Source organism: Amphiura filiformis, chromosome 1, assembly GCF_039555335.1.
Source record: "Amphiura filiformis chromosome 1, Afil_fr2py, whole genome shotgun sequence".
Taxonomy (NCBI): domain Eukaryota; kingdom Metazoa; phylum Echinodermata; class Ophiuroidea; order Amphilepidida; family Amphiuridae; genus Amphiura; species Amphiura filiformis.
In genome coordinates, this window is record NC_092628.1 from 6,897,096 (window position 1) to 6,922,139 (window position 25,044).

The 25,044-nt window shown below is 37.4% G+C and overlaps 1 protein-coding gene across 1 annotated transcript; it reads left to right on the forward strand.

Annotated features, from left to right (window-relative positions):
• Positions 1-1,425: 1,425 nt before the first annotated feature.
• LOC140166098 (alpha-amylase 1-like) lies at positions 1,426-14,677 on the forward strand. Its single transcript, XM_072189856.1, has 3 exons — positions 1,426-1,562; positions 9,671-9,897; positions 13,527-14,677. The coding sequence occupies exons 1-3, from the start codon at positions 1,426-1,428 to the stop codon at positions 14,675-14,677; spliced, it is 1,515 nt and encodes a 504-aa protein (XP_072045957.1).
• Positions 14,678-25,044: the final 10,367 nt, after the last annotated feature.

Genomic DNA, 25,044 nt, shown 5'->3' on the forward strand with positions numbered 1-25,044 from the left:
CTAAATGAAGCATATCTCGCGCGTAAACTTTTACTGGGGTGATGAGCAGTAGTGTAGTCAGCAGGGGGGGGGGGGGGCAGAGGGGCCCCTAACAAAAATTGAAAGAAAAAAGTGCTCATCTGACAAAACATGAAACAGGAAATCTGGAGGGCAAAGATAAAGAAAAGGGGCTCCTTCACTCTGATCATGGGCCAAAATATTGTAAAATAGACATTTTTACGCGCTATGCGAGAACATAATCACAATAAAGCCTCTTTCACCCCGATCATTGGCAAAAATAGTGTCAACTACAAAATATTTGCACGCTATATAATTTATATTTATGTATGATGCAATTGCATTTTTTTCGTTTGTGCCTATGAAATGTTATTTTCACCTCTGACCAAGAAAGCTGGCTTCGCCCCTGGTGATATAAGACAAATATATATGTCTGATACCAAAATCTCATTTTGATTGAACAAAAAAGGGGACGAGGATGTCGATCGGTTCATACTACGTACTTTAATACAATTTTCTAGCATAACTCTCCCTATATGACGGGTTAAGGGAACAAAACCAGCTGGTGGCCGAATAGATAAAAGTAGTCCTCACTTGTATCACGCTTTTTAGTTGGGGAGCCAGCATGCCAGAAAACCATGAGGTCTACTACACAAATACACTGAGAGTCGCAAGAGGATTGAGATTAGACATGTTAGATGTGTTCTTGTCAACGGTAAAAGTCATTTAATTTAACATTAACACATGGGTCAACATTTTGTGGCTCTCTGTGTAGATCCTTTCTAAATTAATTGTCAACCCTGGCTCCCCAACTATTTCGTAAACATGTTCTTATTGTAACAAAGTGTTCTTGCTACATATTTCAATTTTAAATCAACATCATATTTTGTACTACACGTTCTTTCTTATCAAACTGAATACGGGGGAGGGAATAAGTAGGTGTGTGGGGTGTGGCGTGAGGGTGGTGGAGAGGTAACACAGGGGTGTCAAGTTTGCCTCCGGATAACCCGAGTGTCTTGGTGTCGAATTAATAGTAAATAATTATACAACGTCACCGCGTATGCCACTACATCAACATTGATGACACATTTCAAATGCTCTCTGATAGGCCTACTGAATTTAAAGCAACAAAGGTAGATGGATGAAATGATATAGAAAAACGGATACCACAATGTCGACAAACAGAGACGATGGTCGATATAACACAGGCGCTTTTAAAATATCATCTAATTCTTTCATTACAAACAAACCGATTCACTGAAGGTACTTTGCAGATCACTCTATAAATGCGTGATTTCAATTTCACCGTTTATACCTATTATTGTAAAAACAACCTCCCCCTTAAAGAAGATAAGCCATGAAGATAAAAATTTCAGTATAATTGTTATTTCCCTAGCGTCACTCTCATTGATATCTCCTGCGTTCATCATGGCACAACTATTACTGGTGTTAGCGCTCTTAGGGGCTGTGTCAGCACAATGGGATCCTAATACTGCCTACAACAGACAGGCTATGGTGCATCTCTTTGAATGGAAATGGAGTGATATTGCTAATGAATGCGAAAGGTGGGTCTCCTGTTTTTGGCTAGATAACGATAAATATATCAAACATTATATTTTGACTGTACTTCCTACAATCTTTATGGTTGTTATATCATTAGGCACAATTATTGCCCTAAAACCTGACGAAAAGGGCACTCCCATTCGTGTCACTGAACAAATAAATGATGATACTCCCATTACGATGGACCTCCTGATCAAATTGTGACCTCAGCAATTAATCAATAATTCTTGATAATCTCATGCACCAAACGCATTATGTTATCCCTCAGGTGCAGTTGCACCGACACTCATTCAAGTGTATTAGCTATGTATCCATTAGATCGGTTCAAATATTTTGTATTTGATTAAAACTATTGTTTTTGTAGATCATATCTATTGGTATTACCTCCAAATTACATAGCCGTGCTAAGACGGGTTGAACGGGTGGGGTTTTTTTTTCGAATTCCCAAGTGCGTCCACGTGATAGTTTTTGGTCGCCGACATCTCGAAATACACCCCAAGTATCACCCTACAACTTCGAGTGTCAGCTGACAACACTAGTTGTTTTGGCGGTTCGACGCGACACCTCAAGTGTGTTCACATACAAGGAGGATTTAAAGGCCCTTTCAGTGATTTCACAGGAACATTTAAAAAATGGAAATTTGTCAGAGTTGCTTAGAAATAAAGAATAAGTCTACAGAATTTCATTAAACCACTTTTCCCTGAATACATCGACAAATTAGTCAAAAAACAGAAGTTTTAGAAAGGTTTTCTACTTCAACTCAGATCGACTCGAGAAAATCGAGATTTTCGTACAGTGCGCCACCAATCGACTGGAAAAACTTCCTAGTCCAGTGTTTCTAACACGGGGAAGTAGAGTCTAAATTGATTTAAAACAGACGCTTAATTTTTGTAGTAGAAAACAAAATAAGCAATTTTAATTTAAAAAGGTCACCGAGGCAAACTAATGGTCAATTCAAATATGAAAAACAGTTAAAATTGTGTATTTTGTTTAAAATGGTAGCTACTGATGTAATAAGTAGTAGAAACAATACGCAACGCGTGTTGGTACGTGGAGAGTGAGCTTCTTTCGATCTCGAGTCGGACTTTTGTACTGTCAGTATCAAAAGTCCAGAATCATGCAAATGCTTTATTTTGTCTAAAATACACGGCTTTCGACCGAACCACTAGCAGGCTATGTTAGCACATCTATGCCAATTACAAAGGTACCAAAATCTGAATTTTGATGATTTTACGATCGTCCGGATGAGCAAATCAGTGGCCTTTAATAAGAGTGGAAGGAAATAGACTACGTAACGTATTGTTCCTTTTTGCCGATTTCATTTGCCGACAAGCTATTCTTCGAGAGGTACCTTTTGTTCAAGACAAAAGGGTTCTGCCATTAAATCGGTAACTGACCTAACCAACGCACTGAAGGGTCTATTGTTCTATTGTGTCCGATTTGAGCGCTGACATATTGGAAACTGTTGTCAATCAATATTTATGAGAGTGCACATTCAACGTCCAGTTATTGAAATTGGGTGACTTGTGTTTTGCAGGTGTGAAATGTATCTGACTGGGTGTTTTAATTACATAACGCATTAAGGTTTTGGCATTTTTGGATGGCTGCCTAGTGCTGTTATATGCTTAGATTCTATGATACTAATTATTAGTTTCTTTATTCGTTCCTTTCATTTCCTTTCTCTGCACTTTTTTAAGTACCCGGTACAGTGAGCTTTATGGTACTAATGCGCGCAAAAATTTTAGCATAGGCCTCTTGAAACTAAATTGGTGCAATGTGGGACAAATTTGGATTAAATTCGCGCGAAGCGCTAAAAATGGCATTTTGTGGCTAAAATGGCCAAATGTGAGTTTAATTTCGATAGAAACCAATACACTGACATCAATATTAGAGGGGGTGATTATATCGACCATCCCCTGGCAAGATTTATCCCCCAACCCATCCCGATCTACGCCTATGTAATTTAGAGCCCTGTGACTCCATCGCTCTCCTTCTCCTCTCTCTCTCTCTCTTCTCCCCCTCTTCTTTTTTTGTCTTCCTCCCTCCCCTACAATCTCGATCACCCATCCGCTTCTCCTCTTTTCACCTCTCGACCCCTCCTCCAAATTCACGATATAATACAAATTTTATAAACAAATGATTAAAATTTTATAAATCTAATGATATATTCTTAAAGTGTATGTAGCTGGGAGGAAAAGCCGACGATCAATTGAAAAGTTTGACCTTTCATATTGAAGATATGGATTTTTTTCCCAAAAAGACCTAAATTTTTTAGGTGTTTTTAAAATCCATATCTACAATACGAAAGGTTAAAATTTCCAATTGATCGTCGGCTTTTCATCCCACCTACATACACTTTAAGTATAAATCATCAGATTTATAAAGTTTACTTCGAGTACTGTTAAATATCAAAAACATCAATTTTTAATCATTTGCCATAAAATGTGTATTACATTGCGAATTTCAAAAAATCAAAATTATTTGAATTTAGAAGGACATTCTTCATATTCAGAATGCAATTCGATATGTCTGATGGGCTCTAATGTCCCACAAGAAATACTGTCCAAACGTTCATACCCCATCCCTTAAGAAATCCATTTGATTTTATTGAACAGGCCTATAACATGTATAATAACCATGATAACAACATATAGCTGCGAAGTACATGTAGTTAATTATAGAAAGTGACACATATACAGGGTGTCCAAAAAAAAGAGGACCCTCATAGCACCCTCTTTTTCTCCTATTTCAGAAAAGTTGATCAAGTTTATGTTGGTATGTAAAGAAGCCTTTACCTGTTAGCTTTAATAAACCGAAACAGTTATTTCAATTGACTCATTTATTTTGAAGATATGCCCTTTTAAAGAAATGTATCCATTTTTCACTCTATCCACGGAGGAGGTTTGGCTACTTCAAAGATTGAAAAGTGCATATACCATGCATGAATATAAAACATTCCCCGAAGATAACTTTACAAAATAACAACTTTATTTTAGGGAATGGGCTTTACCGGTGGGCTTATGGGTTATGGATTTTGTTAAGTGTCATTAATTTAGGCGAAATTGATGTGGGATGGGACTTCTCTTGCTATACATGCAATTAATTATGTTTTTCTGGGTTATTTTATGCCTTTTTGTTATATTATGTTTCTTACTTTCTTACTTTATTGTTTCTTGCTTTCTTTTTATTGACAACATAAGTCATTTTTCTTTTTGTAAATAAAAGGCAGCCCTGAAAAGGTCTGTTTAGTTTGTCTTTGGTTCTTTTGAAGTGAGTTTACTGTGCTGCTCTGCCCTCTACCTGGTTGCCTCCTTGACGAATACAGGTTGCAGCCCTAGTACTCATTGCTTCAATTGCGTTGCGTACCAACCTTGTGCGCCGGATACTTGCGAATATAGCAGTAATTCGTTTGCAAAGATCTTGGAATTTGCCACAAATGAAGAAATCATTGTGGTGTGAGGTCTGGTGATCTTACAGGCCACTCCACAGCATGACCCTTCCCAACCACTCTGTTTGATATCCGTGGACAGAGTGAAAACGGGTACTTGTCTTTAAAAGAACATATCTTCAAAAGTTATGAGCCGATTGAAATAATTGTTTTGGTTTATTAAAGCTTAAAGGCTTCTTAGCATACCAAATTATATTTGATCAACTTTTCAGAAATAGGCGAGAAAGACGGCGCAATGAGGGGCCTCTTTTTTGGGACACCCTGTAGACCTACGTACCTGGCAGCAATGACACGTTGTTACGGGTGATCGATCAGCAACTCTATTGACTTTATTTAAACGAGACGCCTAAATTAAGATGTGCGGTAAGGCGTGCTTTTGTGTGTATGCGACAACTCAAGCACACCTTTGGGTGGTATTATAACAAAAGGTACCTTTCGTTCGTGTAGGCGCTTTCACGTGACTTTCATTTGATCACTTATTGACAGTAACCTGCCTATTATAGCCTTAATGCGCTGTCAGGTCAGTAACCGATTAGGAAGCCCTTTGTCCCGAACAAACGATACCTCTCGATGAATAGCTAGGCGGAAACTCAAATCGGCATCAAAAGAACAAAGCATTGCGTAATCTATTTCTTCTCCTTTCTATATATAACCTCCTTGGACCTGACAACATATTAACGCTTTACCAGGCAGCCTACTGTCAATAGGTGATCTAAAGAAAGTTATGTGTAGGCGCCTACTTGAGCGAGAGATACCTTTTTTGTTTTGTTTTTGTTTTGGTCTCTCTTTTTTTTTTGTCGTCTCTGACTTATATTTCAACGAATTTCTCCAGGGTTTTTTTAAAGATTAGATTTGGTTTCATACAGCTGAAATATCCTGTAAGATTTGAAATGGTGTTCGAATTTTAAAGAAAATCAAGGAATTTGACAGGGTAGTTTAGAAACTATAAGCTTCATAAGCTTCCACAAAACTCCCGTCACTCAAAATCCTGTATAACTATACAAAAGGGTTCAGACCCTTTGTTATGCAGTAAATAAGGGCACTGTTCCCCATTTTCTTCAAGAAGCAGTAATAAATCTTGGTATTGGCCCAATGTTTTAACTCAAAACCCAAAGAAACTATCTTACCCTTCCCAGAATCCTTTGCAACTCCGAAAGTATACATCCCCTCATTTCAACAAGTGACGGTCTTATTACTTTGTACAGGTTTCCTTTGTTTTCATTTTAAGAGTAGACTGGCTGAAGATGGATCGCTAGTCTATCACTTTCAAGAAGATATGTGTATTTTGGGAAAATATTTCAAAGAAATCTTTGTAATAACTCAATGCCACACGTTTCCTTTGTTTTCATTTTAAGAGTAGACTGGCTGAAGATGGATCGCTAGTCTATCACTTTCAAGAAGATATGTGTATTTTGGGAAAATATTTCAAAGAAATCTTTGTAATAACTCAATGCCACACGTTTTCAATATTTTTACACTTTCTTTGTGAACGTAACCAGACCCAATTAACAAGTGTAGCAAAGTGTAGTAAGGATTTTACTGGGTCTAGATATTTCATAGCGATGGTAAAATTAGGATTTCTGTGCCAAATTAAACAGTTACGGGTCGTCCTGCAATTTTCTGTGAATTTCTTGAAAACATGTCTCAACCTAAATCTGGAGGTTTATAATTGAATAAGAAGGTATTCGCCACGATTTATGTGCCGAATTGAACAGTTTGTGTACAAAATGTGTTAGCATGTATAGGCGCTCGTTGTGTTGTCCATTGAAATTGAATTTTAGATTTTCCATAGCGAAAATATAAAGTGCTTCTCTTTGGCTCGCAAAGTCCTGCAACATAAAAAAAACATATTTAGCTTAAATCTGAAATTTGGAGGTTTATAATTAAATAAAAGGTTTTTTTTGCCCCTTGTCTTAGCCATGATTTCTGTGCCAAATTGAACATGTTTTCCGTACATAGCGTATACCATGCATCTTGCACTGTATAGCCCATTGAAAGCGATGGTTTTACTGGGCTGAGATTTTCCATAGCAACAGTAAACGTGCTTCTCTTTCGTTTTCAACAATATTTCGTCCTTCAATTTTCTCTGAATTTCCAAAAAACTTGTCTCAACTTAAATCTGAAAGCTGGAGGGGCACTTTTCAAGAAACAGTTTGTGTACATCTCGCATACATCTCGGCCGCTGTGTGGCTGATTGCGACGATTTAAAGTCAACGCAATTGATGCAACGAGACCAGAGCTGATCCTGAAACTTGTATTCAAGGCAGAGGATGGTTTAAGCACTTCCCACCACGCCATTGTGTTGACTTGCGGTTAGCACAGCTGTGTGAGTGAACATGACACCACTGCACGCACATTGCATTGACGGGCATGGTTAAATTTGAATTTGGACTGATATATTTACAATAAAAACGCATTCACAATGCTAGTCGATTTCACATTTTATGTTACCTACAGAAGGTGTGAATTATCCTTCATGCATACATCACCTTAGATCTGAAATCGACCAAATAATAATGACACACGCACAATTCTTAAACAACGTCTTTTGCACATAATTCAATGGGATTTGAAAAGTAAAGTGGCAGTTGAAACTCTGGCGATAACACGTTTGCAGTGCATGATGGGGCTTCCTTAAATCATCCTCTGTATTCAAGGCAAGAGTGCAGAGCCGCACAGTAAACTCAATTCAGAAGAACCAAGGACATACCAAACAAGCTCTTTTCAGGGCTACCTTTATCCCCAAAGGAGAAATGACTAAGTACAGGGTGAGTAAAAAAAAGTGCAATAGAGAAAAGATTCCATTTTTATTTAAGAATCAAGTTGAACCTTTTAGGTTTTAAAACATTTTATACATAACATATCTATTAAAGATCATGTGTGAAAAAATCAATGAATTAGCATTTACCGTTTTGTTTTTATGACACATTTTATAGCGATACCATTTTTAAATGTTTGTCCAAGAGACATCTAATTTGAATGTCAGCCCACTCTGTGTAAGGTAGATTTGGAACAACTGCCATTTTCCTAACCTCATTGGCATTGAAATAAAATGGAGCACCCAAAGTGTTATTGTCCTTGGTCTTGTTTAAGGAGAAGAAACATTATTTGTTGTTATTTTCATTTTCCCTTTACTTTAAAGATGTTTATTCTCTATCAAAAACATACAAATTTGTAGGCGGGTTTTTTAAATGTCGAAATTAAATGCGCACAAATTGAAGTGGAGTGAATTACAAAATATCCAGTAAGTTGGACATATTGGGGTTAAAAATAAGTGGAGTTGGATTCGAGTGGGGTATGAAGGACTTAAAGTAATGTTAGAAAGTTTGTTTGAACAGAAAAAAAATAAGTAACGCAAAAATCAACCTTATTTAAGTTAAAGTCAGTTTCAGAGCTGGTGCTTTTATCATGCATTGTGTGCTCTCATTCAAAATACATGGTACCTCGTGGACAAATAATGAAATTGGGTATCGCAGCAAAAGGACTCATAAAAATAAAACGGTAGTAGCGAGCCACCTCATTTTTTCACAGAAGGTGACTATTGAGTGTGGCATTTATAAAAATTAATGGGAAAGTTCAACTTGGTTCTTACATAAAATTAATATCGATTCTTTGCTCTATTGCACTTTTTTTGACTCACCCTGTATAATATTGTGAACTACAATCTAGGCAACTCGGGACTTACGTTTTTGAGTGGGAAATTTTCACGTTCAATTCTGAACGCATCATCAGCCAGACGGATCTTCTGGCGGTAAAAGTTCATTGACCTGTGAAGCGGATGTTGTTTATCATAGGTCACCTTCGAGTTCAACCTGAGAGGTATCTTCCTGGTCGCTGAACTGTAGGCACCGGCCAAGTTATGACGTAAACCACCTCCCCTATTCAGTGAAGGCTCCTCCCGTGTCACGTAAATTGCTTCTTTGACTCCTCTCTCATACCATCTGCTTTCTCTGTCCAAGATTTCAAAATCCTTGTTGTCAAAGGAATGTTTAGAACTGTCCAAGTGTGTATAGACGGCCGAATCTACACAATCAGTGCTGGCCCGTCTGTGTTGGTACATGCGTTTTGCAAGCGTTTGTTTTGTCTCACCAATATACAGTTCTTCACAACCGCTGTCTTGACATTGGATCGCATAAACGATATTACTTTGCTTATCCTTGGTTGTTTGTCTTTGGGGTGGACTAGCGCTTGACGTAACATGTTCTTGGGCTTGATAGACACCGGTACCCCTTTGTCTCGAAAAACCGGGCGGAGTTTTTCTGACAGTCCAGAGACGTAGGGGATGGTGATGTTCTTCCCCGAATACCACGTTGTACTTCTCCGTCACCTTGGATCTTGCGTGCGTCAGAGTCTTAGTCGGTGGATTTGGTCTGAGAGAGAGCCTTTTGAAAGGTCCAATTGCGATAATTTTCACAAAAGAAATGACTAAGGTCGTAAATAAAAAACTACGAAACAACAAAGTAAGAAAGTAAGAAACATAAAAACAAAAAGGCATAAATAACAAAGAAAAAATACGTAATTTAAAGAATAGTAAGAGAAGTTAACGACACTTAACAAAATCCATATGCCCATAAGCCCATTCCTAAATAAAGTTGTTATTTTATAAAGTTATCATTCTTCCCAAAGCTATCAATCTTTACTTGGTTTTATTTCATTATTCAGCTATCTTGGTCCATATGGCTTCGGTGGCGTCCAAATTTCTGCTCCCAATGAACATGCGGTCATCTGGAACCCATTCCGACCATGGTGGGAACGATACCAACCGGTCGGTTATGAACTGATCAGTCGCAGTGGGAATGACGGTGAATTTAGGGATATGGTGACTCGATGTAATAACGTTGGTGTAAGAATCTACGTTGATGCGGTTATTAACCACATGGCTGCAGGAAGTAAGTGACATTACTGCATATATCAATTATAGGTTAATAACTGCGCATTAGTTATTTGGAGGGCATTGTGAAAAATCTTAACATTTTGCCTTTGGAACCGAGGAATATCCCGAGGCGCAGCCCCGAGGATATTCCGAGGTCCAAAGCAAAATGTTTAGATTTTTCACAATGCCCGACATATAACTAATGCAAAGTTATTAATCGAATTAATAACCGTCATTTTTAACTCATCACTCAACCAAATCTCAAGATTTTATTCTCTGAAATTTTTGAAATAAACAATTTTTATCAAAACTTATATTTCGCCCTTCAAAAAGTCGAACAGGCTAAAATGGACTTACCAATTACAGCACTGCGCAATCACGCCATGTGCAAATATGGTAGTTGCGTGCGCGTAAAGTGTTCCGGCGCAACAGATGCGCATACGCGGAAGTCATTGTACCGCGTAAGCATACGCGGATGTCATTGATGGATATCAATAACCTCCGCACCGGTACGGCGTGATACGCGGAGGTTATGAATAGAGATCATCGTATCATTTCTACATATTGTCGAATCACACAAAACTTTAAACTGGTCCTTTTGTATTAAAATGAATATAGAGGGCGACACTATCGCTTCTTTTTAGGTGTCTGTGGTGCAGCATTTACTGGTTTTCATTGTCTCTGCCCGCGATCGGCGATGCGTCTGGGCTAGGCTGGGTTGCTACATAAGGACGGTTTATAGTAAGCTGGTTTTCGTCAGTATGCGAAAAGCATGACGATATAAACGCATTAGTGTTCCAAATTTGCCAAAAGTAGGCGTCAATAAAATTGCGACCCCCTCCTATTTCAGCAACAAAAATTCAATGACTCACCGCCCCCCCCCCACCACCACAACCACCTAAATCAGTCTTTTTGAATACAATAAACACACTGTAGTCTGTATACCTTTCTCGAGTCAGTAATTTAGACTATTTTTATTGTATCTCTAAAATAATGTAATGATGAGAAGTATAAAAGTAGGTATATCACCTCAAAAATAAGCGCAGCAGAAACACGTTATTTAATGTTTCTACATGAATGAGCTTTATTAAAGCATCAAAAATCAAAAAACGGAATTGAAATCGGTCAATGGATTGTGATGTAGTGCCAATTTTAAGATGCTCGTAAAAGGAATAAAAACCTGACAAATGGCTATAATGACAAAATTGGCACATTTCGAGATTTTGAAGGTTTATTTGGACGCTTGCTTGAAAAAGCACCGTTAAATTAAGTATCGCAGATTAAATGCTTATCTTTCCTGACTTCGTTAAAGAAAACAAAATTTAAAAATCTATCATTGAATAATTATAATAAATTAACCAAATATACTATTTTAGCAATTTCGGCCAATATGCAGACAAATTAAAGATGAAAAATAACTAAGTTCAGCTAATTAATATGCAAAATTGATGCCAATAGAAAAATGTATACAAAGTTCTTTCAATTGATAACAAAAAATACACAAAAGTAATTAATTATGCAAATTAGCTAATTACAGCTAATTATGTATTCGTGATATTATTATGTAAATTAGGCATGAGAAATTTTGGGTTTTTAAATATTTAATGAAAGTCTATTCATTCATCATAAATTTGTCAAGTATGGACCTGATACGATGTTGAGTAAAGAAACTGCTGTTAATTACTTAAATATAATACAAAAAATACAAAGTTTGACATTTTGACGGTGTCTGGAATAGAATTTTTATTTTTTCTGTAAACATGGTATGTGGCATCATTGTTCAAAGCCAAATCCGAAAAGTAAAAATAAAAATTCATTTGCAATGAGATTTAAATCAACATTTTGTTATTTGGATTAACATAGGAGGACAAATGGGAAAAGGAACGGCCATTCCACTCTACCGTGTATACAAAAATAGTGTGGCCTTGGACACACACAATGGCTAACAGCTATTGTGGTTTGGAATTTTACTCCCTACCAAATCTCTTTGATAATGTTATTTTTCAACTAGTTTTCCTCAAGTGTTCCATTCGTTGTCGACGAAAATAATTTACATGCTAAGAAAGATTAGTATTTCAGCTGAATGGTGGTAGGTCCCTTTGTTTCAATAGACCTTTTATATACCGATTTATGAGCGATCTTGAAAAATCCATAAAACAGGCATTAGCTCTTAAACAAAGCAATATTTAATTTTTGAGGACCCGATGGTAGCCTCGGAAAGGCTTCACACACCATATATTAAAAATTCAAACAATTGGGATAAATGAAACATATGAGGAAATTCATTTTTTGACATGGATGTGTTCTAAAATTGGCCAACTTTGAAGCGCCCGCTTTTCAATTCACTTCGCTTGCATGCACAGTGTGGCAGAATTATTGTGCAGCCACTGTGACATTCCTAATAAAAGTATACGTTTTCAAAAAGGAAATGATGCAAGGAATCCAAGCAGCATAACAGATTCATGGAAAAGAGTTTTGAAAAAGAATTCACAAAATTTGATTTTTCTTTCCTGACTCGAGGACGGTATACTAGACTATATCTGTGGTCATCTTTTTTGACTTCTCCCACCCGTTTATTTGCCCCCCCCCCCCACCCTGAAGAAAATGATAGCTCCTTAATCCAGACTCTTTTGCTTACAAGCAAATGGAAAACATTTTACCAAAATAAAGTTTCAAAAATGTAATGAACGAGCCCATTGTTGTGAAACTTTATTATTATAGATTAAATACATTATGTTACATTTTAAGGGTAGTGCCCTTTGCAAAACCCGTCCACCTAGGAATTGAAATAACGCATTTTTTTTAAAGCGGCAAATTGAGCGCCTGGCAGCGGTCAATCAATATTTCGTGATCAGAGGAGAGTGGTAGTCTGAGGACCCGCGGTGATCAGAGGGTTTGTGTGTGGTTTGTACCCTGGTCACTAGACAGGACTTATGTCATATCGCTAGGGCTTTATTTCGCGATCAGAGGAGAGGAGCAGTCTCAGGACCTGTGGTGATCAGAGGGTTTGTGTGTGGTTTGTGCCCGGGGGGCACTTCAATATGAAATGGATATAGGTGTCAGGCTGACACTTTCGCAGTAAGGGGCAATCGGTGAGAGCAAATATCAAAAATATGGGGTCAATGGGTGAGAGCATGTTTTTTGGCATTCGGTGAGAGCAAAATGTACAAAATATGGGGTCATTAGGTGAGAGACGGACCATTTGGATCTAAATTAGGGGGCGTTGGGTGAGAATATGACTTTTTTTTAATGGGGTCTTCGGATGAGAGGCAAAAGAAGCCTCAAAAATTGAATTTTTTAGTTCTAAATGGCTTCAAGTGACTTGTTATTTCCAAAGAAGTAACAAAATCAGTGATAGATGACTCGTTGCTGTTCAAATGGAAATAAAAGGGTCTTTGGGTGACAGATCCTAATGAAAAATATGGGGTCTTTGGGTGAGAGAGCATGTGCTCATAAAAATATGGGGTCTTTGGGTGCTGAAAAGGGGGTTCTTAACAGCCCTACATACGCGTCACCTCTAAAGTTGGAGTGCCCCCCCCCCCCGGGTGGTTGTGCTCCAAGCATACACTATAATCACATTATATAAGGCTTCAGTAGGTGACATGATATAACTCATCCGCTTTGTTGTTTCCAATCATTCCACAGGTGGAACTGGTTCAGACGGTAGCGGCTTCAGCGATTATGATTTCCCCGCTGTCCCATTCAGCTCATGGGATTTCAACGTTCCGAATGGTAAATGTAGCACATCAAGTGGCAATATCGAAAACTACAATGATGCCACACAAGTCCGCAATTGCAACCTGCTTGGTCTAAATGACATCGACCTCAGCAAGAGCTACTGCCAGGAAAAGCTGATTAACTTCATGAATGACGTGATCGACATAGGTGTGGCAGGTTTCCGTGTTGATGCTGTCAAACATATGTGGCCTGGGGATCTGCAATCCATCTATGGTAGTCTACATAACTTGAATACCCAATGGTTTCCTTCCGGGTCGCGAGCTTTTATTGTACAAGAGGTGATTGACCAGGGTGGTGAGCCAATCAAAGCGACAGATTACGATCATCTTGGTCGCGTCACGGAATTCAAATACGGACTTGAACTTGGTGATGCTTTCCAAGGTAACAACCAGTTGAGATGGTTGAGTAACTTTGGTGAAGCGTGGGGATTTCTTTCCGATGGCGCGTCACTTGCTTTTGTCGACAATCACGACAACCAGCGTGGTCACGGTGGAGGCGGTGGCATTGTGACGCACAAAGAGGCACGATTGTACAAGATGGCGAACGCCTACATGTTGGCTTGGCCATATGGCTTCACTCGAGTTATGAGCAGTTTCTACTTCGACTCCGGTGATCAAGGTCCACCATCAGACGGCAACGGCAACACAAAGTCCCCTACATTTGATTCCAATGGCGCTTGTGCGTTCAGCAGTGGATGGGTATGTGAGCATCGATGGAGACAAATTCGAAACATGGTTGGCTTCCGAAATACTGCTGCTGGACAAAATGTCGTCAACTGGTGGGATAACGGGAATAACCAGATCGCTTTCGGTCGCGGTAACAAAGCCTTCATCGCTATCAACGGAGACAGCTATACGATGTCGCAAAAATTCCAGACCGGATTGCCTAGCGGTACCTACTGCAATGTCATCCAAGCTGATTATCAGAATGGAAGGTGTGTGGGAGATGGAGGGTCTAATGGGCCGACGATTACGGTAGATGGCTCAGGTTTTGCGACGTTTTCAGTCGGTACTGGGGATGATCCTGTAGCTGCAATTCACGTCGATGCTAAGCTGTAAAGTATGACTAAATTACTGAAATGCGGTGTGAAATTCAGTACATATAAGATCGATAACCATATTCTTTGGGAATTTTGATCAATTTCCAGAAAGGTAACATTCTCAAACATGTCAATTAAAAGTCGAGTCTTTAGTGTCCAATTTAATAAAACATTGTCTTCTTCTGAATTTAAATGAATCTTTACAATAAGACGGACTTTATGCCATACTTAAAATTCAACCCAACTGCGATGGGTTGCTCAGTATAATACGATTTTGAAGGTAGGCGAATCAAGCCTTATTTTACGTTAAAATACCATTAACAGCATTTCACGCTTGGTTCAGTTTAATAAAATTTATGCTGGTGGTGGGTATATAATCATGATATTGATATCAGCCATAATGACTACTGCGTTATACTAACAATAAAACTATTATTAACATGATTAAGAATCACATTTTGTTTATGCGGTTTAAAGGCAATTAGTTGTATTGGTGCAACACTTCACATTCTGACATTATTTCTGGTCAAGGCGACATTCGTCATCGGGCCAAGTGGTTTTAAAATGCGTAAAAAAAACTTTTTTTATGAAATGTTTTTTATGTAAAACTGAAGCATCCTATGTATAAAGGAATATATGAACTACACAACATAATCATATAACGATTCGTGATACCCAATTGTGGTACAGTTGGTGTCATTTAGAAGGCAGAGAATTTTATTTCAATTTTATATACGCCAAAATATTTTCTGAATTTAATACAAAATAAATGCCGAAAAGATTATGAAAAATCCAGGCATATGTAAAAATTACATAGGTCCCCACTAAAGATTACTGTTTCGTCTTTATGGGAATCTAATCTTTTAATATCTGAAAGAAACTGAAAGGACCTATGTGGACTTTTACTATAAATTGCACAAATCCAGACCGTCTTACAAGAAAAATGATAGGTTGACTACCTACCTTGCAAATGCGATGAGCACACTCAGCACAGAGAACTTGCACGAATTCAAAATCGATTAGGCTATGTATTGTGTATGTATCATTCATATGCCTCTCGTATTGTCTGTATTCGCTTGAGAATTCAACAATATTGCAAGATAATAGTGGTATTTCTATTCTATACCCGATCAATGTTGGAGTTGCCTATAGACGAATCCAATTTCACGCATTCCTGCTCCTCAATGGCAGCCATTAGCCGCGACGGGGACCCACCTATCTCACCTAAAATGTGACATGATGCGGCCTTGAAGGGTATTATAAACTGCATTCTATCACCCGTGTTACACGTAGACAAAAGAATGATGACAGTTTACAACACAAAAGAATCTAACATCGAATTTTAAGCGGGTTTAATCCACCCAATTGGGCACTCACAACACCTGTTTGGTGTATGCGGGCAACCAAATATAGCCGACCAAATCCTGACCATGACTTGGCTCGTTGGATTCGTCTATAGCCTATATGTATAAAATTCAATTTGGCTACCAATAAATCATGTGGGCCAGTGGATTAGCGCGCTGGACTTGAGTATTCTGTATTTAGCAGCGGCGTGGGTTCGAGGCCCACCTCTGCCGAACTGAAATTCAATTTTTTTTTATTTCATATTAGGGACACGGGACTGGGCGAATTTATGTATGACGTAGAGAGGAGTGATTTTTGGTCTATAGACGAATCCAAATTCACGCATTCCTATACCTTAATGGCTGCCAAAGTTGGGTCCCCGTCGGCTCAATCTCACATAAAATGTGAAATAATGCGACCTTGGAGGGTATTCTAAACTGCATTCTATCACCTGTGTTACACGTAGACAAAAGAATAATGACAGAATACAACACAAAAGAATCTAACATCGAATTTTAAGCGGCTTTAATACACCCAATTGGGCAGTCACTACACCAGTGTGGTGCATGCGGGGACCCGTCATGGCCGACCAAATCCTGACCATGACTTGGCTCGTTGGATTCGTCTATAGATGAGCCACTGCAAATAAGTTATCAGGAATTAAATTCACCAACGGGTATACAGCTTGACATTTGCAGAATCTAAGGTCAAATGAATAATACTTCATATTAAATAATTATTAGAATCCGACAAATGAAGAAAAAAAGAGCACATTATTCATTCTTTAAAATACAAATCGTCGTAGTTCCCGAATCTCCGCATCAGGGTTGTAGCTACATTGGGCGGTGGTTGGCGGCAGAGCCCACCACTCAGATTTGGAGCTCACCACTCGGCTGCAATGGCACTGGAGTCCAAAATCGCGAAATGTTATTGAATTAGTCAAGCATTCAGTCAATTTTGACAACAAATTGCCAAATATGCATGATATTCATCAAATACCACCCAGCACTAAAAATATCCTGGCTACAACCCTGCCCCGCATATAAACTGTACTTTTGTATTGACCGTAAACGGCGAATTATCATTTTAGTGCAAAGCCGTTTGATTGTGAATTTTGCAGGACACTTCACAGTTATAAAATGGCCGGGTTTTAGTAATCTGGTATTCGTCATTGTGCAAAATCAATACGATGTACCTGCGATTACCCGATACGACGATGTATCTCCGATTACCCGATACGACGACGTATCTGCTTTTACTTGCGCGATTACCCGATACGACGATGCATCAAATCTGCTTTGTATACTAGCGCTACGACCGTATGTATAGAGTAGGGCTGTTGTCAGGAGGGTGAAAGTGCATATAGGAACAATGCCAAAAACTACGTCACGCCGGTCACGCTATTGTTCGACTTAAACTACATCATTCGCCATTTTGTAAATATTAACGCATGATCGTTGCTTTGAAGTTTCCACCAAATAGTCTGTGGATAGCGCAAGAACATGCTTTGACCATGCGCAAAAAAATGAATATCATGAAGATGTTTAAGATTGATTCTTAGATGTTTCAAAAATTACCGTCATATTGCATAGATTCATCAAAGAATGGCTTGAAGTACTAACCTTATTTAGTAATTTTAAAAAATCGGGAGAATTTTACAAAATCAATGTTTTTACCTGTCGGTATTACAACTCGTGAAACACATTAGTGATGTGCCTGGGTGACCTAATCTACTAACATTTAACGTTTCCTCTATGAACTCTAACCCTCCTGCAATATGGCGCCTATTGTCTAGAGTTAAACTACATCTTTCGGTGTGTTACGTAATACTACGATGCCTATCCCATTATATCGATCCCTGCTGTTGTCGGCAAGCTTGGAACTATAGACCACTTGACATCACTGTTTATCAACAAAGGCGAGGGACTCATCTGTTGATATGGTCGAACGAGCCGCTACACTGTTCAATGGCTTTCCTGTACTATATGAAATGTGGCGGGCGATTTAAAATGCACGTGCCCTTAGCAGACTACGATGCGTACGCACAATGCAGGGCAAAGAACAATGGAAATTGCCATAATGCGCGCGCATACTGCCGGGCAATGACGTCACATGGCAAGTGGTCTATACGCTGGCGAAGTTACGTAATAAATCCGATTAACTACCATAGCAATAGGTGAAAACAATTTTGAACATATCGCGCTGCACTACAAGCAGATTGAACTAATCACCTGTGTATGCCTGCAATCATTGATTGAACACAATACTGGTCTTTTCAAAGATACTAATCTTACAGGTGCAAGTGATCAGCATGATATGGTTCAATGCAGAGGTACCGCGTGAAAGTATAAGTGCAGCGCGGTATATTCAAAAATTGTTTTCACCTATTGCTATGGTAGTTAATCCGATTATTACGTAACTTCGCCAGCGTATAGCCAGGCCTGCAGCATGATCCAACATCGAGATACGAGATTGCGCGGATGTGGCGTAGCTGTTGATGGGAAGACTGATGGCATAGTGGTTTGTAACATACTTTGAAAATTTTCTGAATTTTGTTCAACAAATTCCAGTCAAAGGCAAAGGCATCTTTCTTGGGATTTTGGATCATCTTGTTTTCATTTCTTGCCTAATTTCAACGAATAAGATATTAATCTTAAAAATGCAGCTTTGGTTGTTGGATCTATTTATGACACATCTACCTTTGCTTAGGATATATAGGTATACGGTCTGTATTCCCATTGCACCTACGAAATACCGGTGATTGCATTGGAATGGTAAGAGCAAAAGTTTCGGGTAAGATAGAGCACTGCACTGCAAAAATTTGGTTTAGAGATCACTTTTTGTAATCGATTTGGAAGCGTTTACCTAAAACACCAAAGTCAAATTCAAAAACGTGTTTAATCATACACACAACCCATCAAATTCCTAAACATGTTTAGCATTTACACATGCTACAAATCGATTACAAAAAGCGTGTTAAGAAGTGTTTACTCTCGATGCCAGAAAAAAACAGTATTAATTTTGTTGGATTAAAAAACATTACCATTACCAAATGAAACATAAATAAATCCTAATCCTTTAGTTAGTTCTTGCTGGCAATCAAAGTCCAATTGTTATATATTTTTGGACAAACTTTGGAAATAAGGACAAAAAAAACCAACATTTAGGGTTTTTTAGGGTGTTTTTCATTTGCTGTGACAATCAAACCCAACTAATTTCAGGTTATGCATTTTTGTAAAACACATTTTCTATTCTCTTTTCTAACCAATAATCAAAATTAACATAAAATATTCAAATTACGAGCAAAATCTTAACCTGAAGTCACAATTTTGAATGCTTTTAAGGGAATGAACGTTTGGACAGTATTTATTGTGGGACATTAGAGCACATCAGACATATCGAATTGTATTCTGAATACGAAGAATGTCCTTCTGATATCAAATAATTTTGATTTTTTGAAATTCGCAATGTAATACACATTTTACTTGAAGTAAACTTTAAAAATCTGATGATTTATGCTTAAAGTGTATGTAGGTGGGATGAAAAGCCGACGATCAATTGAAAATTTTGACCTTTCATAATGAAAATATGGATTTTTTCACAAAACACCAGTGACCAGAAAAAACTGGGTCTTTTTGGGAAAAAATCCATATCTTCAATATGAAAGGTCAAAATTTTCAATTGATCGTCGCTTTTCCTCCCAGCTACATACACTTTAAAATATATCATTAGATTTATAAAATTACTTTGAGGGCTGTTATATATCAAAATGTGAAAAATATCAAATTTTAATAATTTGTCATAAAATTTGTATATCGTGAATTTCAAAAAATGAAAATTATTTGATATCAGAAAGAGATTCTTCGTATTCAGAATGCAATTCGGTATGTCTGATGTGCTCTCATGTCCCACAAAAAATACTATCGAAACGCTCATTCCAGATCCCGTAAGCATTCAAAATGCCAAGTTTTTGAAATTTGTGACTGTATAATTAAAATGCATATTTTTTGGCCTATTTTCCCTCAAATTGAAAAAAAATATTAAAATTTGACTTTTATTGCCACTAAAGGATTAGGGTTTAGCTTAGTTTTATTTTATTTTATTTTATTTCACAAAACAGGATAATATTTTTCAATCCAAAGAAATTGGGTGCTGTATTTTTTTGGGAGTAAGTCTAATTACTGTTGGATGCAATGTATACGGACTTGAATGGCCTAAAAAAGTTGTATAACCCTTTTCCGACAGACCAAATTTAGTTTTTACTATACAGTACAAAGAATAGGGACCAACTTTTGAGATCAATTGTTTGATATTTGTTATTCTTTTCTGGTCATATTTTGTGAAAAACTGTTAATGCCAAAATGTACTTTTATGCCCAAATGACACTTTTCCTGAAAATACTATTTGAATTATTTAAATATAACACGATCTATAATATTTTAAGCAATAACATATACCCCTTACTGACCTCTCAATGTAGGTTTTTATAACGAAATGATTCCGCAAAACATTTAAATCTAACCGACCAACCGAACCTCCCGATTTTGGAGCCAAAAGGTCAATACTCTACCTTTGACTATTAAATTAAATTCCGTAAAACCTCATCTACAAGCATATATATAGATTGTTTTTGATGAGATATTAATTAATATGAAACAACCATAAATATGCCAATGCAAAAGATTGGTCTTACAATATATATTTGTATATGCTTGTATATGCTTGTATCGGTAATTTATTTGCTCAAACTTCACAATGTTATAATTTTAATGTTATAATTTTGTCGATAGATGGTGCCTGGATTAATTTAGCTTTCATCAAAATTACTCTATATACTTGTAGACGAGGTTTTATGGTTTTACCCATCCGACAACAACCAAACATAGACAACCTGCAAATTAAAGACCACACAAATCAAATTCATAGAAGGACTGATGGTGCAATAATTATGCGGCCCATGGAAGGTTGGAAGAGGGGTGGGACCAGGGGAAAGAAATGGTTGGCAATTAAGCAAATAGGGGTTAGACAAGAAATATTTGAATTGTGGGCAATGGGCCAGTATTTTGGACACGCATTGCCTGCCTGGTGGCACTTCAATATGAAATGGATATAGGTGTAGGGCTGGCACTTTCGCACTAAGGGGCATTCGGTGAGAGCAAAATGTAAAAAATATGGGGTCATTCGGTGAGAGCATGATTTTTGGCATTCGGTGAGAGCAAAATGTAAAAACATATGGGGTCATTGGGTGAGAACATGACCTTTTTTTTAATGGAATCTTTGGGTAAGAGCCGAAACAGCGCCACAAAAACCTCGAAAATCGAATTTCTAGTTCTAAATGGCTTAAAATTTCATTGTTTTTTTCAAAATAAGTAGCAAAATCAGTGAAAAATGAAAGTTGCTGTTCAAATTGAACTTGTAAGGGTCTTTGGGTGACAGATCAAATGGAAAAATAGGGGGTCTTCGGGTGACAGAGCATGTGTTCGTAAAAAAATATGGGGTCTTTAGGTGACAGCGATGCTGAAAAAGGGGGTCTTAACAGCCCTACATATGCGCCACCTCCAAAGTTGGAGTGCCCCCCCCCCCCGACGCATTGATAGAATCACCTTTAAATATTGCACAATAAAATGATTTGAAAAAGACAAAACATTCAAATGTTCTGCTCATAACAGCTATCTAGAAAAGTTTGCCACAATATTTCATGTCCAAAAGTGGTGCGGGGGAGGGGGGACATTCATAATGATTCCTCCAGGATATAATTAATATTGTATGCATATCACCCTGAAGCCAGATGACATGACACTGTGGTACTGAGTTTAGCAAAGGTAAGTCACCATACATTCAGCAATATTATATTCATTTCAAATTTGATATTTATTCAGCTCTCTATATTCTTTTTGGCAACAAGGTATCGCCCTCTTTAAGGGCAGCATGGCAAGTTATCTTACATAACTTATAACCCAACTGGTTAATACACTGCCCCAGACAATATAGCAATATTATGCAAATGACGTAGCTAAAAAAATAACATTTGCACTTTCATTTGACTTGTCCACAAGCAGAATCGGACATTTTTTTCTTTATAAAATGCAGAATAATTATTTCATATTGCACTCGCAATCAAAGAATGCAATTTATCACCACATTACAGATAATGTAAATATGAGGTTTTGTTACACATCATACAGTACATTTATACAGTGACAGAAACAACCATACCCTCAGAAATGCAGGTTTATGTGCATTTCATTGCAGGGAATGTAACTATAATAATTAATCCAAAAAAAGGGATGTCTTTCAAACATTTTGCAAAATAGCTGTGCTATGCAGGATTTTTTTGGGGGGGGGGTTGTTTTTTTGTTTTTTTAGTCAAATAAGCCAGGTCGTGTCTTTTGCAATTTGCAGGTTTACTACAAATCAAAATCCTGGAAACAGAAGTGCTTTTTGTGTGTGATTTAAACTCCTGTTCAGGAGTGCTATGATAGCTTTGTCATGTGTGAATCAAACTAAAATACCTGTATAAAAGGCCTAAGTGCTAGAATGGGTTTAACATACCTATGCATGTAGGTTGAGAGACAAACCTTGGTTTATATGAAACCAGTATAACATTATTTGACACCTCGTGTTTAAACACACTTGAATAAGTAAAATATGATATCAACAATTCTTCTACAGAGCTGTAGCTACCTTAGCCAATTGCCTCCCAAATACTGATTAATAATGATTTTTTATACCTTGGTCCTTATGCCAGTCTATAAGATATTGCAACATCTCTATTATATCATTAATCCTTTGGAACCACTCCTAATTTTGCATTCCTATGGTGACTCTTGATTTAAATATTTTTAAAATACTTGACAAATCGACAATCACAACTTTGGGGAAGAAGGCACTTGATTATATGAGGTGGCATAAGTGGCTAGGATCACAAATAGGCACACTGCGTGTTTTCCAACCTATCAGAGCCAAGCCTTCTCCAGTAAAGCCAAAAAGTTATTTTCATTTTTCAATCTCAGACAACTTTCAAATTTGAATTTTAGCGCATATTTTTCACCATGTTCTGAGATTTTTTTTACTTCTCAAGGAAAAATCGGAAAACGTTTAAAAAAGAAAGAATTTGCACATAGGTCTATTGCCATTTGGTCTAATACCATTTGGTCTAATTCCTGTTTCGTCTATATTCAATTGGTCTATTACCAGAAAGGCTAATTGCCATTTGGTCTAATAATCATATGGTCTAATGTCCATTTAGTCTAATATTGTTTGGTCTAATATCCAGTATGTCTACTAACCATATAGTCTAATAACCATTTGGTCTAATATTTTCTCAATAACCATTTGGTCTAATAACCATTTGGTCTAATATTCATTAGGTCCAAAACTCTTATGGTCTAATAACCAGTTAGTCTAATACCATTTCCTCTATTTGCCAATTCGTCTAAAAAAATTGCCATTTCGTCTACTACTGGTTACGGGCTGAAAATACATGTAATGAGGCGAGCATGTGTTATGAGATGAGCACATGTAAACAAAGGTACTATTATGTATCAAATCTTATGCATTCTTAGCAGAATAATTGTTATTGTTTATTGATATATCCAAAAAATGAAGACTGATACATGTAGCCTGCATGTATTGCCTACTCGAGTGAAAGTGACATTTTGCCGGACTATTTGTCCTTCTTTCATCGATCTATTAAGGTTAATATGATAATAGGCTCATCACACATCACTGGGGGTGCCACGGGTACAGATCATTTGCCGGTTTTGCCATTCCAACATTAAAACAAATTAGGTTTCATGTTTTTGTCATTTGCATATGGAGTTATGTGTAGATAATACATGTAGGCCTATAGACCTGTTTACACTGTTTATGAAACATGCTCCTTTAAGACCACGGTGACCCTGGACTATGACCTCACACTCACAGTATGTGTAATAGCGTTATTGCGCCTATGCAGCCTCACATGTGCTTATTAGACCAATCGGTTAGTAGACCAATTGGCTAGTAGACTAAATGGCTTGTTAGACCAAATGGTTTGTAGACCAAATGGCTGTTAGACCAAATGGATATTAGACTTATTGGCTATAGACCAAATGGGTATTAGACTAAATGGTTGTTAGACTAAATGGTTTTAGACTTATTGGTTATTAGACCAAATGGTTATCGGACCAAATGGTAATCGGACCAAATGGTTATAGGACCAAATGATTATTGGACGTACTGAATATAGACCTAATGGGTTTAGATTAAATGGATGTAGACGAAATGGGTATTAGACGAAATGGTATTAGACCAAATGGCAAATCCCCCGCAGATATTGCATAGCCTAATTTAGTTTTTAAAAACATGCACACCATTTTGCTGTTTTTCCATTTTCATCCAAGACAAACTATCAACAAGCATCAACCATTTGCCATAAACATCACCAAGTATCACACAGGATCAAATATCACATGAGCTGGTTCACTCTGGTCAAATATTGAATTCTTAAATGTCTGCAAAAGTAAGAACCTAACATAGTTTTAAAAAATAAGAACAATTATATTTTGAAATATTTTAACTTAGGCATCATAGCCAAATTTGTTTGATCTGGGGATTGACCACCTAATGCTGCTTTGATACTTGTTATTAACCCCATGAGAACTACTGAAGTACCTGCCGATTGGCCAAAAAAAAGTTTTCATTATCAATTGGCACAATCAGCAACATTGTTAGAATAATTTCACCACACAAAAAATTGGCCTGAATTATTTGCAAAGCTCCATTCTGATTGGTGATTAAAGTGAAGATATCATGTAATTGACCAATCAGAGGCAATGTTAGATCAGCAGGTAGTGCCCAGGGGGCAAATTACTCAAAATTAATGCTAGAATGTTACTGATCATAGAAAGATTGATCACAGTTAACAGTCAATTCATTGATATTTCATAACATACAAGAATCAATCAGGCAGTGATGGTCGATCGAAAGATTAAACTTGGCTTCCTCCCCTAACCAAACATGCTAGTTTTCATCATTACACACAGAGTTTAACTTAATGTG